This window comes from Theropithecus gelada, chromosome 3 (genome assembly GCF_003255815.1).
Source record: "Theropithecus gelada isolate Dixy chromosome 3, Tgel_1.0, whole genome shotgun sequence".
Classification (NCBI taxonomy): Eukaryota; Metazoa; Chordata; class Mammalia; order Primates; family Cercopithecidae; genus Theropithecus; species Theropithecus gelada.
The window spans coordinates 137,203,952-137,219,487 of NC_037670.1; the positions used below are offsets into that span (position 1 = coordinate 137,203,952).

Here is a 15,536-nt window from a genome sequence, read left to right on the forward strand (position 1 = left end):
TGAGCTCAGGAGTTCGAGACCAGCCTGACCAACATGGTGAAACCCAGTCTCTACTAAAAATACAAAGTTAGCTGGGCATGGTGGTGCATGCCTGTAATTCAGCTATTTCAGAGGCTGAGGCAGGAGAATTTCTGGAACCTGGGAGGCATAGGTTGCAGTGAGTGATCACGCCACTGCACTCAAGCCTGGGCAAGAGCGAAACTCCGTCTTAAAAAAAAGTTCAAGCTGATAAGGAGGTGATCCTGCTTCACTGAATTGAAATGATACTGTCATAATAACTGACCCATAGGAAATGTTCTCAAAGGATAGAATCTATCATTTACTGAGTTCCTACAATTTACCAGGCGAAGTGTTAAGTAGTTTCATTGACTCAAGTACAAACAAGCTGGATTTAATAAAGTTCTGGCTGATGCAAAAGCCCTTGCCTCTTTCTACCATTCCATAATGGCTCTACAACACTATATATTTCAGAAAGAGATGCATTAAAAGAAAATAATAAACCAAATACAACAAAATGCAAAACCCAAACACTACAGCTATGTGGAATTCTGTAATCTACTGAAGTTTCTTTTTATTGTTAGATGGAGTCTCACTGTGTCGCCCAGGTTGGAGTGCAGTGACGCGATCTAGGCTCACTGCCACCTCTGCCTCCCAGGTTCAAGCGATTCTCCTGCCTCCGCCTCCTGAGTAGCTGTGATTACAGGTGCCTGCCACCATGCCCAGTTAATTTTTTTATTTTTTAGGTTTTGCCACGTTGGCCAGGCTGGTCTCAAACTCCTGACCTCAGGTAATCCGCCCATCTTGACCTCCTAAAGTGTTGGGATTACAGGCATGATCCACCATGCCCAGGTGAAGTTTCTTAATTGCTAAGCTTTTACTCTAACATAGTTCTAGATTATGGCTATTTAGATGATAAAGAAAATAAAGACAAAATTTGCTTAAATGCTCAATTTTTCACAAAATGTATTTAGTTTAGAATAGAAATTTCTTCTTAATGGGTACACATGAAATACGTTTGCTATTTTAGGGATGCAAAGACAGTGCTTTTCTTTTCTAAATATACACGTAAAATATTGAACTCTGAAACAAAACTATGCATACCTCTACAGCAGGTACAATGTCTATGCCAACAGTTAGAAATTCTTCAAACTTCAGAAATGGGTTAAAGCAGCTGCCAACATCAAGTAATCTGATTTTTCCTGAGGCTTGTAGCAACCTAAAAACACATATTTTATAAGAACAAAATCAAACATGAGAATTTAATAAATCACATAGATTATCAGTTTTTTAACTTGTTGGTCTCAGGACCCTTTTACACATTTAAAAATTACTGAGGCCCCCAATGAACTTTCATTTCTGTGACTTATATCTATTAATAATGATCATATTTGAAGTTAAGATGAACAAGTCTTAAAATATATTCATTTATTAGACTTAAAAAGGACAGTAAAAAAGTACAGCCTTGTTTTATATATATTTACTTATTTAATGTTTTAAAAATTGAGACAAGGTCTTGCTATGCTGCCCAGGCTGGTCTTGAACTCCTGAGCTCAAGTGATCCTCCAGCCTCAGTCTCCCAAAGTACTGGGATTAGAGGCATGAGCCACTGTGCCTGGCCCCCCCCAACGCCCATTTTAAAAAAATATATTTTTTCAAGTCTCTAATGTCTGGCTTAATTGAAAATGAATGAATTGTAATATCTACTTTTGCATTCAGGCTGTTGCAATATCACATGCTATGTAGTCTCTTGGAAAACTCTACCCTCATGAAAGAGTGAGAGTAAAAACCAAATGAGAATCTGTAACAATATGTAATACTATACACACTACTAGATACTCATTCTAATCCTTATTGGGCTATGGTTAAGGAGTTCTCGAATCAGAAAGGCTAAGATCATAACCTGACTCTGACCCTTAACATGTAATACGGGGATAATAGTGGTACTCACCCTTAGACTTTTTTCCAGAATTAATAAGATAATACATTTCATACTTGACCCTATGCCTAGTACATGGTAAGTGCTTAAAAAGTGGTAGGTATCATTGCTCTCTATTACCATGTTATATAAAAAATTTGTATTTCTTCCACTAATGGTTTTCCCAAGTATAGTAAAAGTAGAATTTGCTATATGCTAAATTCTGTAGTATAAATTCTAGTAAACTGAGTAGCAAAACATTTCTGAGAGTCTTAAAAAATATATACTTCTTATAAATTGAATTTTCTATCTCAATGGAGTAACTTAAACCATTCAAGTTACTTCAACATTATGGAACAATCACCAATAACTTAATCATATCATGGATGAGCTTAATAACTGATCAATTCTCAGTAATATACTTAGTCTATTTCAAATTATTTGGCTTAGCTCCTTATTTTTTTATTTGCATAAAGTATACACAGTTTAAAGAATAGTCACTCAGTAAGTGACCACGTAATTACCACTCAGGTCAAGACATAATGCCTACACCCTGGAAACATGATCCTCCCTGATGACATCCCCACACCCTTCCAAAATGGTAGTCACTATCCTTATTTTAGGTAGTCACTATCCTTATTTTAGTCACTTATCCTTATTTATTCCCTTGATTTCCTTTTATAGTCTTAAGTACCTATGACTGAGTACTAGAGACTTAAGTACCTATGTCTACAGTTTAGTTTAAACTACGTTTTGTGATTTGCTGCTTTCATTTGCTGTTATGTTTTTGAGTTGTTTGTGCTTCTATAATTCACTTTTATTGCTGTATAGTATATACTTAAGACTTTTATTAGTATGGCATTAAGTCTAAAGATCATTTAAGGAGAATTAACATCTTTACAATATTCAATCTTCAAATCCATGAACATGAATAGTTATCCATTTACCTAAAAAAACTGTCAATAGTTTTGATCATTTTCTCTAAAAAGTTTCCTCACATCTTTTGTTGGAGTTATATTCCTTGGTATTTCCTAGTTTTTGATGCTTTTATTATCTCCTTTCCCATGGAACACTTTACTTTTTTTTTTTTTTTTTTAAATTTCATTTTTTATTGTTGGTTACACAGATGCAATTGACTTGGATACAATAGTTCCCCCTTATCTGCTGTTTCACCTTTTGTGGTTTCAGTTACCCATAGTTAACCATGGTCTGAAAATGTTCAACAGAAAATTCCAGAAATAAGCCAATTCATAAGATTTAAATTGCGTGACATTCTGAGTAGCATGGTAAAATCTCACACCGTCAGACCCAGGACATGAATCACATCCATTTGTCCAAAGTATCCACACTTTTTACATTAGCCATTAACAGGATATCTTATGATCCTGATATCTAACAATGGACATAGGCATGGCTTCATGATTTAGGATTACTGAAAGCAGATGATCCTCCTCCTCCTGATATATGGTCAGAAGGTCAACAGTAGCCTAATGCTATGTCACAATGCCTATGTCATTCACCTAACTTCATCTCATTGTATAGGCATTTTATCATCTCACATCATAAGGGTAAGTGAAATACAGTAAGATACTTTGAGATACCATACTCACATAATTTTTATAGTATTTTGTTATAATTGTTCTATTTTATTGTTATTCTTATTGTGCCTAACTTATAAATTAAACTTTATCATGGGTATGTATATATAAAAACATAGTATGTATATAGATTCAGTAATAGCTGTGGTTTTAGGCCTCCATGGGGGGTGCTGGCATGTATTCTCTGTGAAGGAGGGGTGGCTACTATGCATATCTTTTTTAGATCCAGCAGCTTTACTAAATTTATCTCGATTGCTTATCTGTATATTATTTTGTGTACTCTAGGTACGTAAGTTCCTAAACTGTGAAAAATGACATTTGTGTTTCACTCACCTACCCATCCATATTTTTCCCCCTTACCACTCTGCCCAGGACTTCCAATATGTTGGTAGATAGAAGTGGGCAAGTGGATGGACGCTATTAATCCTAGATCAGAAGGAACATTCCAATGTTTCACCATTAAATATAATAACTGGTATAGGTTTTATATACTACCCTTGATAAAGCTGAAGTTCCTTTTTTATAAACTTTTATTTTAGGTCCAGGGGTACATGTACAGGTTACATAGGTAAACTACGTGTCTCAGGAGTTTGGTGTACAAGGAGTTTGGTGTACTGATTATTTTGTCACCCAGGTATAAAGAGAGTTCCCAATAGGTAGGTTTTTTATCCTCTTCCCTTCTCTGTCTCCACCCTTAAGTAATCCCCAGTGTAATCCCCAGGAAATGTTGTTTCCCTCTTTGGGTCCACGTGTTCTCATCACTTAGCTCCCAGTAATAAGTGAGAATGTGAGGTATGTGGTTTTCTGTTCCTGAATTAGTTTGCTTAGGATAATGACCTCCAGCTCCATCCATGTTGCTACAAAGGACATGATTCCATTCTTTTTTTATGGCTGCATGGTATGGTGTACATGTACCACGTTTTCTTTATCCAGTCTACTGTTGTGGGGCACTTAGGTTGATTCTATGTCTTTGCTATTGTGAACTGTGCTGTGATGAACATGTGTGTGCATGTGTCTTTATTGTAGAATGATTTATAGTTCCTTGGGTATATACCCAATAATGGGATTGTTGAGTCTAGTGGTAATTTTAAGTTCTTTGAGGAATTGCTAGACTGCTTTCCACAATGGCTGAACTCATTTATATTCCCACCAGCAGTGTATTAGCATTGCCCTTTCTCAGCAACCTTGCCAGCAGCTGTTATTTTCTGACTTTTTAGTAATAGCCCTTCTGATGCCTGTGAGATGGTGTCTCATTGTGGTTTTGATTTGCATTTCTCTAACGTTTAGTGATGTTGAGCATTTTTTCATATGCTTGTTGGACACGTTTATCTTTTTTTGAGAAGTGTCTGTTCATGTCCTTTGCCCACTTTTTAATGGGGTTGTTTTTTGCCTGTAAATTTGTTTAAATTCTTTATAGACGCTGGATATTGGACCTTTGTCAGATGCATAGTTATATTTTCTCCCGTTCTGTAAATTGTCTGTTTATTCTGTTGATAGTTTCTGTTGCTGTGCAGAAGCTCTTTAGTTTAAGTAGGTCCCACTTGTCAATGTTTTTGTTGCAATTACTTTTAGCATCTTTGTCATAATCTTTCCCAGGTTTTATGTCCAGAATGGTATTTCCTAGGTTATCTTCCAAAGTTTTTCTAGTTGTATATTTAAGTATTTTTAACTGATCTTGAGTTTATTTTTGTGTATGGTATAAGAAAGAGGTCCAGTTTCAATCTTCTGTATATAGTTAGTTACCCCAGCACCATTTATTGAATAGCGAGTCCTTTCCCCATTGTTTTTGTCAACTTTATCGAAGATCAGATGGTTGTAGGTTTTATTTCTGGGTTCTCTATTCTGTCCATTGGTCTGTGTGTGTTTTGGTACCAGTACCATGCTGTTTTGCTTACTGTAGCCTTGTAGTATCATTTGAAGTTGGGTAACATGTGATGCCTCCAGCTTTGTTATTTTTGCTTGGTGATCTGGGCTCTTTTCTGGTTCCACATGAATTTTAAAATAGTTTTTTTTTAATTATGTGAAGAATGTTCATTGGTATTTTGATGAAAATAGCATTGGATCTGTAAATTGCTTTGACAGTATGGCCATTTCAACAATAATGATTCTTCCTATCCATGAGCATGAAATGTTTTCCATTTGTTTGTGTAATCTCTGATTTGAGTATTGTTTTGCAATTCTTGTTGCAGAGATTTTTCACCTCCCTGATTAGCTGCATTCCTAGGTATTTTATTCTTTTTGTGGCAATTGTGGATGGGATTGCATTCTTGATTTGGCTCTCAACTTGAATGTTGTTGATGTATGTGAATGCTACTGATTTTTGTACATTTATTTTGTATACTGAAACTTTGCTGAAGTTGATCATCAGATCTAGGAGCTTTTAGCAGAGACTAGGGGGTTTTCTAGATATAGAATCATGTCATCTGCAAACAGAGATAGTTGGACTCTGCTCGTATCTGTTCCTTTTATTTCTCTTGCCTGATTGCTCCGGCCAGGACTTCTTGAAGTCATTTTTATGCTTAGCTAGGGTGGTTTTTCTTTTTTTGACACAAATCCATGTGGAATTTTATCAAATGCATTCTATATATTTGTGCAGTTATGACTATGTGGTAGAAAAAAATTCATTAATTGTACAGTGTCAAATCAATCTTGCATTCTTTGGAAGGCCTTAATTTGGTTTCTATATATAATTCTTTTCATAATCTGAAGGATTTGTTTTATATGCCTGTGTGTATATATAGTCAATTCTGACTACTTGTAGTCATTTGGTTCTATAAAGTGACCATGAATGTTGAATTACTGAATGCTGAACAATGGCTCTTACGGAAACTACAGGATTAGGTCTCTGGTCACAACATTTTCATCAACACAGACCTTGAATTTACGTGTTTCTGTTTAAAAGCACTATATTTAATACATATTGTTGATGCATTAACATTGAACTCGGGCCAACAGCACTATAACTCATGCCTGAAGGAAGCTTACATAACACATGTATTTTCTTTGTAAGGCACTATACAGCATTCTTGTGCTTAGGAACACTAGACTTCAACACCGTATGTGGGGGTTGTTTTAAAAGCAAAGTCATCAACAAAAAGCACAAACAAAAAATGTAACACCAAATAGGCTGTGAAAAGGGTATTTGTGTAAGAGAGCAGAAACAAGGCATAGCTCACCTTGTTGGACCTCAGCTGGGAAGTTTGTGTGTAGAATGAGCCAAATTTTTTATCACAAATATTGATTATAGTATTACAAGTAAGTAAGTTTTAGTAAGTTAGGTAATTCACAGGGAATTTACAAATGAGAACTGACTGTGTATATGTATTTTCAGGATTTTACATTTATGTTTATAAGTGGACAAGTTTGCTAACCATGTTGTTCAAATATTTGATAGTCTTAAAATGTTTCCTCAATCTTCCACCATTAAGAAAAAAAAAACCAGAATAATCTCTGCAAATTGATTTAAAGGTGTTTTGTTATTTTCATATATATGTTTATTTTTGCAAAAAGAAACCTAGAAAGGATAAACCAGAAACTAATAAAACCTCAGAATATTTGGAACAAAGTAGATGCTTTAAGTATGAGATGGGATGTCTGAGTATACCTTTCATTGTAGTTTTGACTTTTGAAAGTTGTTAATGTTTTACATATTCAAAAAATAAAATCAGTAGACTAGAGAAAAATACAATGGAATAAGAAGATAAACTAATGAATCTAGTTAAATGTCAAATAACCCAGAAGGAAAACCAGTAATTCAATACCACTTGAACATACTATTCTGAAGATAATAATCTTGATGGGTAATATTCTAAGGACAAAAAAAAAAAAGGGCTGCAAAAATACCCTGAAGTTTTATCATGAAAAATTTTTATGTTTGTTGTGGTGGTGGTGCTGATATAGTCATTTTGAAATTATTTTGTGTGTCTTGAAGAGCTGAGCAAATGGCAAATAAACTAAAGTTGCTGGGAGATACAAATTCAGAATGAGGGAACGGATGGAAAAAACCCTGCAGTGATGGATTAGAATTAGAGGTTTCATAAGAAAGGATGTCCAAGCAGTGACACCACAGTAATGAAGAGAATATCTAATACTCAGAATTTGGTTTCTAAATACCATTCTCTCACTAAAAGGAACCTGTACTACTTAGAGGAATAGCTTATGCCAGGGTTGAAGCAGAGAAAGTATATGGTAAGCCTGAATGATCTTATTGTACAAAAAAGTAAAGCACTGCTCAAACACTAGGAAAAGGCAAAAGAAACTACTTTAAAGGCATTTCCATTGGCCTAATTTGGGATGATTTCACCATCATAAGAATGAACTTTAACACAATGATTTAAATCTGAGTCTACAGGTACTTAAACAAATAAGAAAGGGGGAGAAGGGAAAGATGTTTTTACAAAAGAATGCCAACCAATATATTTAAGCACGATAGAAATTAATCACCATTTCGCAACCACTGTAATAAAAACAACTTGATTTAGGCAAGACCATTAACAGATGCTAAAGCCACTGGTGAAAACAGAAACTTCACTTGGTGTTCATGTATAATTCACTCCACAAATTACAGATTAAAGGTACTTTTACAATGGAGGAATCTAGTAGACATCACCTTAGTCAAAAGATCAAACATCACTGAAAATGGGACAAATTGACATTTGCCCCTGAGATGCCCTGAGAGCCCAGTATCACCTATGTAGCATGCTTACCAGAAACATTAATCATAGGGAGTTTTCTGTATTAATGCAGTCCAAGAGATATTTAACTAGATGCTATATGTAATCTTTGATGAATCCTGGATCAAACCACCATCAAAAATCTCCCCAAAACAACTGTAGATTTGTCTGTCAATTTTCATTATATATATAAAGTGTTAATAAATTTCATTATTTATTCAATATTTGTTTCATATATGCATGCAATACTATTAGGTACAAGTTTTAAAAACGTTATATTTTCCTACTAAATCACACCTTTTATCATGAAAAATGTCTCTTTTATCTCTAGCACTGATACTCTAAAGCCTCATGTTTTGGGTATCTCTCATAAGAGCATAAATTGGATTTTTATATGCAGAGTCTGACAATCTATGTTTTAATTGGAATATTTTGATCTATATTATATTACTTTTGTACTTTCTATCTGCTTTACCTATTCTATGTTTCTTTTCTCACATTCTATACTTTCTTTGGAATCACACTGGAAGTTTTAACACCCAGAGATTCTGATTTAATTGGGGTACAATGGAGTCTGGGCATTATGATTTTCAAAAGCTCCCTAAGTGAATGTATTGTATAGCTAAAGTTGAGAACTGGTTTTAGATTTTTCCTTTTTAAATCTCAGTAATTCCATATTTTTGATTTTGCTAACTTGAAAATTTTACATTGCCTTTGTCTTCACACCCAGACCATACAAAACCTTGAGAACACTTAAAATTCTGTTAACCACACAAATTAGACATTTTGTGTATTTTAATTCTATTATTATTACTGGTGTATATCTGTTTAGATTTAGCAACATATTTACTTTATTTTTTTGTTCTTCATCCTGTTTTTCACCTTAGACTTTCCCTTTGGGATCACTTTTTTTTCTGCCTGAAAGGTAGCTTTAGAATTTCTTTTAAGTGAGGTTTGGCTTTCCTATTCCCTCCTCTCCTTCTGCAACTCCAATAAAGATGTAAGTTATACTTCATTTTTATCTTCTGTCTTTAACCATTTTATTTTTTGTATTTTACATTTTCTTGTCTGTGTGAGGCAAGACAAGATAATAATGTTATCTGGATGATAATGTTTCCTAGTTTGATAATTCCCCTTCAATTCATTCCATATACTGAGTTTATGTTAAATAATTTTGGCTTTCCAAATGGCTAGTCTTAAAAGTTTCTATTCCCCATAGAAATTTTCAAGCAATTCTTTTCTCTAAAATAGCTTCATCCCTGGGATGCAAGGCTGGCTCAAAATACACAAATCAATAAATGTAATCCATCACATTAACAGAACCAATGACAAAAACCACATGATTATTTCAACAGATGCAGAAAAGGCCTTCGATAAAATTCAACACCCCTTCATGCTAAAAACTCTCAATAAACTAGGTATTGATGGAACATATCTCAAAATCATAAGAGCGATTTATGACAAACCCACAGCCAGTATCCTACTGAATGGGCAAAAACTGGAAGCATTCCCTTTGAAAACTGGCACAAGACAAGGATGCCCCCTCTCACTCTCACGACTCCTATTCAACACAGTATTGGAAGTTCTGGCCAGGGCAATCAGGCAAGAGAAAGAAATAAAGGGTATGCAACTAGGAAAAGAGGAAGTCAAATTGTCCCTGTTTGCAGATGACATGGCTGTATATTTAGAAAAAAACCCATCGTCTCAGCCCAAAATCTCCTTAAGCTGATAAGCAACTTCAGCAAAGTCTCAGGATACAAAATCAATGTGCAAACATCACAAGCATTCTTTCATACCAGTAAGAGACAGAGAGCCAAATCATAAGTGAACTCCTATTCACAATTGCTACAAAGAAAATAAAATACCTAGGAATACAATTTACAAGGGATGTGAAGGACCTCTTTAAGGAGAACTACAAACCACTGCTCAAGGAAATAAGAGAGGACACAAACAAATGGAAGAACATTCTATCCTCATGGATAGGAAGAATCAGTATCATGAAAATGGCCATACTGTCCAAATTTATAGATTCAATGCTATCCCCATCAAGCTACCATTGACTTCCTTCACAGAATTAGAAAAAACTACTTTAAATTTCATACGGAACCAAAAAAGAGCCCATATAGCCAAGACAATCCTAAGAAAAAAGAACAAAGCTGGAGGCATCACGCTACCTGACTTCAAACTACACTACAAGGCTACAGTAACCAAAGCAGCATGGTACTGGTACCAAAATAGATATACAGACCAATGGAACAGAACAGAGGCCTCAGAAATAACACATCTACAACCATCTGATCTTTGACAAACCTGACAAAAACAAGCAATGGGGAAAGGATTTCCTATTTAATACATGGTGTTGGGAAAACTGGCTAGCCATATGCAAAAAACTGAAACTGGACACCTTCCTTATACCTTATACAAAAATTAAGATGGATTAAAGACTTAAACCTAAGACCCAGAACCATAAAATAGCTTGTTTTATAAATTGTAATTCATAACTCTAATATACAAAGCCTTTATGTCTGTTCTTGCTGCCTCTGCTGACTTTAGGTCATACCGTGTTTTCATACATGCTTAGTAATGATTTTTACTATAAGCAATTTACATTTCTTGAAAAATTATTTATGAAAATTCTTTGAGTAGAAATGTCTTTGCTGTATCAAGCTACCTGGAGCACCACCAGTTTAGGGCCACTTTCAACTAAATAAATACAAGGTTTTTTGAACTATGAATTTGTGCTTGGGATATACTATGGTTTCAACCTGTTCGGGGTCTGTCTGCTTTGGATGAAGGAACAGATTTACTTCTGGTTCACCAAATTGAGAAAGCAGCTGTTTGGAGATTCAACTCTATCAGAGGAGTGTAAAAACCAAAGCTCAGGTTTGCCAGTTTGGACCAATGCTCTCAGCTCAACAGAAGCTTTATGCTTTGCTTACTTTTCTGGCTTCTTCCCATTATTTGGATTTTGGCCTTATCAGTTCTTACCTAAGAAGATTTATCCATCATTTAAAAAAAGTTTTCAGTTTGGAAGATTGGTTAGAATATCTAGATAATCATATTCCAGTTTAACTTTTAAAGTAGAATATGTAAACAGATAAAATTATCTTAGTCTAAGTAGTCAGCATAAAATCAGTTTGTGACAACATAGCCAATAGTTATGAAAGTGTATGTAAATAAACAGTAGTAGTGTTTTGTTACTGTTCATTGATGTGAAAGTACTGTATTACGTGAATACATTAAGTATGCTAAAGACAACAGACTTTGAATAATCTATTAAAAGACTGTACTTTCTTCATCAAAAAAAAAGGCTAGAGGGCCAATCTTAAGTGATCTTAACTGATACACTTTACTTCCATATTAATATATGCAATGCACATAGCAGGAGAACCTAACTTGAGAATCAGTCCCTCATTAAATTATTAAAAAACTAAAACTACAGAGAAGTGCTTGTTATAACATGAGTAACTACCTGAAAATGCATGTTCAGTTGCTTAAATGTTTTCAAACAAATAAAACTCCTTTGCCAAACAATTATAACTTAAATTCAGCAAATATTTAAGTCATCTAATTAAAGAATAAATTTGACTCTTCAAAGACTGTATCATGCAACCATGTGCACCTTCTTCGTCTAAGTCAAGGGTTTTAAAATAATTTTTGGACCCTCAACCCCTTTAAGCAGTCTGAAGACAGATCCCTTTTCAAAATGCTTTCAGAAATACATGAATAAATCAAATCACAAAATTAGTTATTCAGAAATAGTTATAATATTACAAGAAAAACAAAGCTACGATATAGTAACAAGTGTTACATATAATGTGTTAAAGTAACACATTAAATAATGAGGATTCAGCAATGCAATGACTGACTACCACAATTTCAAAGTAGTGATGAGAATAAGTATTCTGATATATAACTACAATATGATACAAACATCTGTAATTTCTCTAATAAAGTCATAGATACTAGTTTTGCTGCCTACATTCATAAAAGAAAGAATTGCTAAATTTTAATTGGAGTGAAACTAGAAAACCTGTAAGAGACAGATAAATTCCTGAACACATATCCCCTCCCAAGACTGAACCAGGAAGAAACAGATTCCCTAAACAGACCAATAATGAGCTCTACAGTAATAAGTAGCCTACCAACCAAAAAATGCCCAGGAGCAGATGGATTCACAGACTTCTACAGCTGTTGAATACTACAAAGAGCTGGTACCATTCCTACTGAAACTATTTCAAATAACTGAGGAGGAGGGACTCTTCCCCAACTCATTCCATGAAGCCAGCATCATTCTGATACCAAACCTGGCAAAGAAAACAAAAAAATAAATATCCTTGATGAACACTGATGCAAAAATCCTCAACAAAATACTTGCAAACCAAATCCAGCAGCACACTGAAAAAAGCCAATCCACCACAGTCAGGCAGGCTTTATCCCGGGGAAGTCAGGTAGGTTCAACATATGCAAATCAATAAATGTGACTCAGCACATATACAGAACTAAAGACAAAAACCACATGATCATCTCAATACATGCAGAAAAGGCTTCTGATAAAGTCCAACATCCCTTCATGTTAAAAACTCCCGATCTCACCACTCCTATCCAACATAGTGTTGGAAGTTCTGGCCAGGGCAATCAGGCAAGAGAAAGAAAGAAAGGTATTCAATTAGGAAAAGAGGAAGGCAAATTGTCCGTTTGCAGATGACATGATTGTATATTTAGAAAACCCCATTGTCTCAGCCCAAAATCTCCTTAAGCTGATAAGAAACTTCAGCAAAGTCTCAGGATACAAAATCAATGTGCAAAAATCACAAGGAGACAAACAGAGCCAAATCATGAGTGAACTCCCATTCACAATTGCTTCAAAGAGAATAAAATACCTAGGAATACAACTTACAAGGGATGTAAAGGACCTCTTCAAGGAGAACTACAAACCACTGCTCAATGAAATAAAAGAGGACACAAACAAATGGAAGAACATTCCATGCTCATGGATAGGAAGAATCAATATCGTGAAAATGGCCATACTACCCAAGGTAATTTATAGATTCAATGCCATCCTCATTAAGCTACAATGACTTACTTCACAGAATTGGAAAAAACTACTTTAAAATTCATATGGAACCAAAAAAGAGCCCTCATTGCCAAGACAGTCCTAAGCCAAAAGAACAAAGCTAGAGGCATCACGCTACCTGACTTCAAACTATACTACAAGGCTACAGTAACCAAAACAGCATGGTACTGGTACCAAAACAGAGATATAGACCAATGGAACAGAACAAAGCCCTCAGAAATAATACCACACATCTACAACCATCTGATCTTTGACAAACCTGACAAAAATAAGCAATGGGGAAAGGATTCCGTATTTAATAAATGGTGCTGGGATAATTGGCTAGCCATAAGTAGAAGGGCTGAAACTGGATCCCTTCCTTACACCTTATACAAAAATTAATTCAAGATGGATTAGAGACTTAAATATTAGACCTAAAACCATAAAAACCCTGGAAGAAAACCTAGACAATACCATTCAGGACATAGGCATGGGCAAGGACTTCATGTCTAAAACACCAAAAGCAATGGCAACAAAAGCCAAAATTGACAAATGGGATCTCATTAAACTAAAGAGCTTCTGCACAGCAAAAGAAACTCCCATCAGAGTGAACAGGCAACCTACAGAATGCGAGAAAATTTTTGCAATCTACTCATCAGACAAAGGGCTAATATCCACAACCTACAAAGAACTCAAACAAATTTACAAGAAAAAAACAACCCCATCAAAAAGTGGGCAAAGGATATGAACAGACATTTCTCAAAAGAGGACATTCATACAGCCAACAGACACATGAAAAAATGCTCATCATCACTGGCCATCAGAGAAATGCAAATCAAAACCACAATGAGATACCATCTCACACCAGTTAGAATGGCAATCATTACAAAGTCAGGAAACAACAGGTGCTGGAGAGGATGTGGAGAAATAGGAACACTTTTACACTGTTGGTGGGATTGTAAACTAGTTCAACCACTGTGGAAAACAGTATGGTGATTCCTCAAGGATCTAGAACTAGAAATACCATATGACACAGCCATCCCATTACTGGGTATATACCCAAAGGATTATAAATTATGCTGCTATAAAGACACATGCACACGTATGTTTATTGCGGCACTATTCACAATAGCAAAGACTTGGAATCAACCCAAATGTCCATCAGTGACAGACTGGATTAAGAAAATGTGGCACATATACACCATGGAATACTATGCAGCCATAAAAAAGGATGAGTTTGTGTCCTTTGTAGGGACATGGATGCAGCTGGAAACCATTATTCTCAGCAAACTATCACAAGAACAGAAAACCAAACACCGTATGTTCTCACTCATAGGTGGGAATTGAACAATGAGAACACTTGGACACAGGAAGGGGAACATCACACACTGGGGCCTGTTGTGGGGAGGGGGGAGGGATAGCATTAGGAGATCTACCTAATGTAAATGATGAGTTAATGGGTGCAGCACACCAACATGGCACATGTATACATATGTAACAAACCTGCACATTGTGTATATGTACCCTAGAACATAAAGTATTAAAAAAAAACTCTCAATAAACTAGGCATTGAAGGAATATACCTCAAAATAGTGAGTCATCTATGACATACTCATAACCAACATCATACTGAATAGGCAAAAGCTGGAAGCATTCCCCTTGACAACCAGCACATGACAAGGATGCCCTCTCACCACTCCTATTCAACATAGTACTGGGATTCCTGGCCAGAGCAGTCAGACAAGAGAAAGAAATAAAGGGCATCCAAATATAACAGAGAGGAAGTCAAACCATCCCTGTTTGCTGATGACGTGATGATCCTGCATTTAGAAAACATCATGGTCCTGGCCCAAAAGTACCTTCTGCTGATAAACAACTCCAGCAAAGTTTCAGGACACAGAACTTGTGTTCATCAAACACAAGTTTCAATGTACAGGAATCACTAGCATTTCTATACACCAGGAAGGCAATGCCATTCACAACTGGCACACACAAAAAATGAAATACCTAGGAATATGGCTAACCAGGAGAGTGAATGATCCCTTACAATGAGAATTACTGCTCAAAGAAATCAGAGACAACACAAACAAATGGAAAAACATTCCATGCTCATGGATGTGAAGAATCAATATTGTTAAAATGGCCATATTGCCCAAAGCAATTTACAGAGTCAATGCTATTCCTGTCAAACTACCAATGAAATTCTTCACAGAACTAGAAAAAACTATTTTAAAATTCATATGGAACCCCAGAAAAGTGCCCTAATTGCCAAGGCAATCCTAAGCAAAAAGAAC

The 15,536-nt window shown here is 35.4% G+C and overlaps 1 protein-coding gene across 1 annotated transcript in view; it reads right to left on the reverse strand.

Annotated features, from left to right (window-relative positions):
* BMT2 (base methyltransferase of 25S rRNA 2 homolog) overlaps window positions 1-15,536 on the reverse strand; it is a 113,593-nt gene that overhangs the window by 9,108 nt on the left and 88,949 nt on the right. The window contains exon 4 of the mRNA XM_025381247.1: window positions 1,102-1,216. Within this exon, the coding sequence (XP_025237032.1) occupies window positions 1,102-1,216 (115 nt within the window). The remainder of the gene's footprint in view (window positions 1-1,101; window positions 1,217-15,536) is intronic.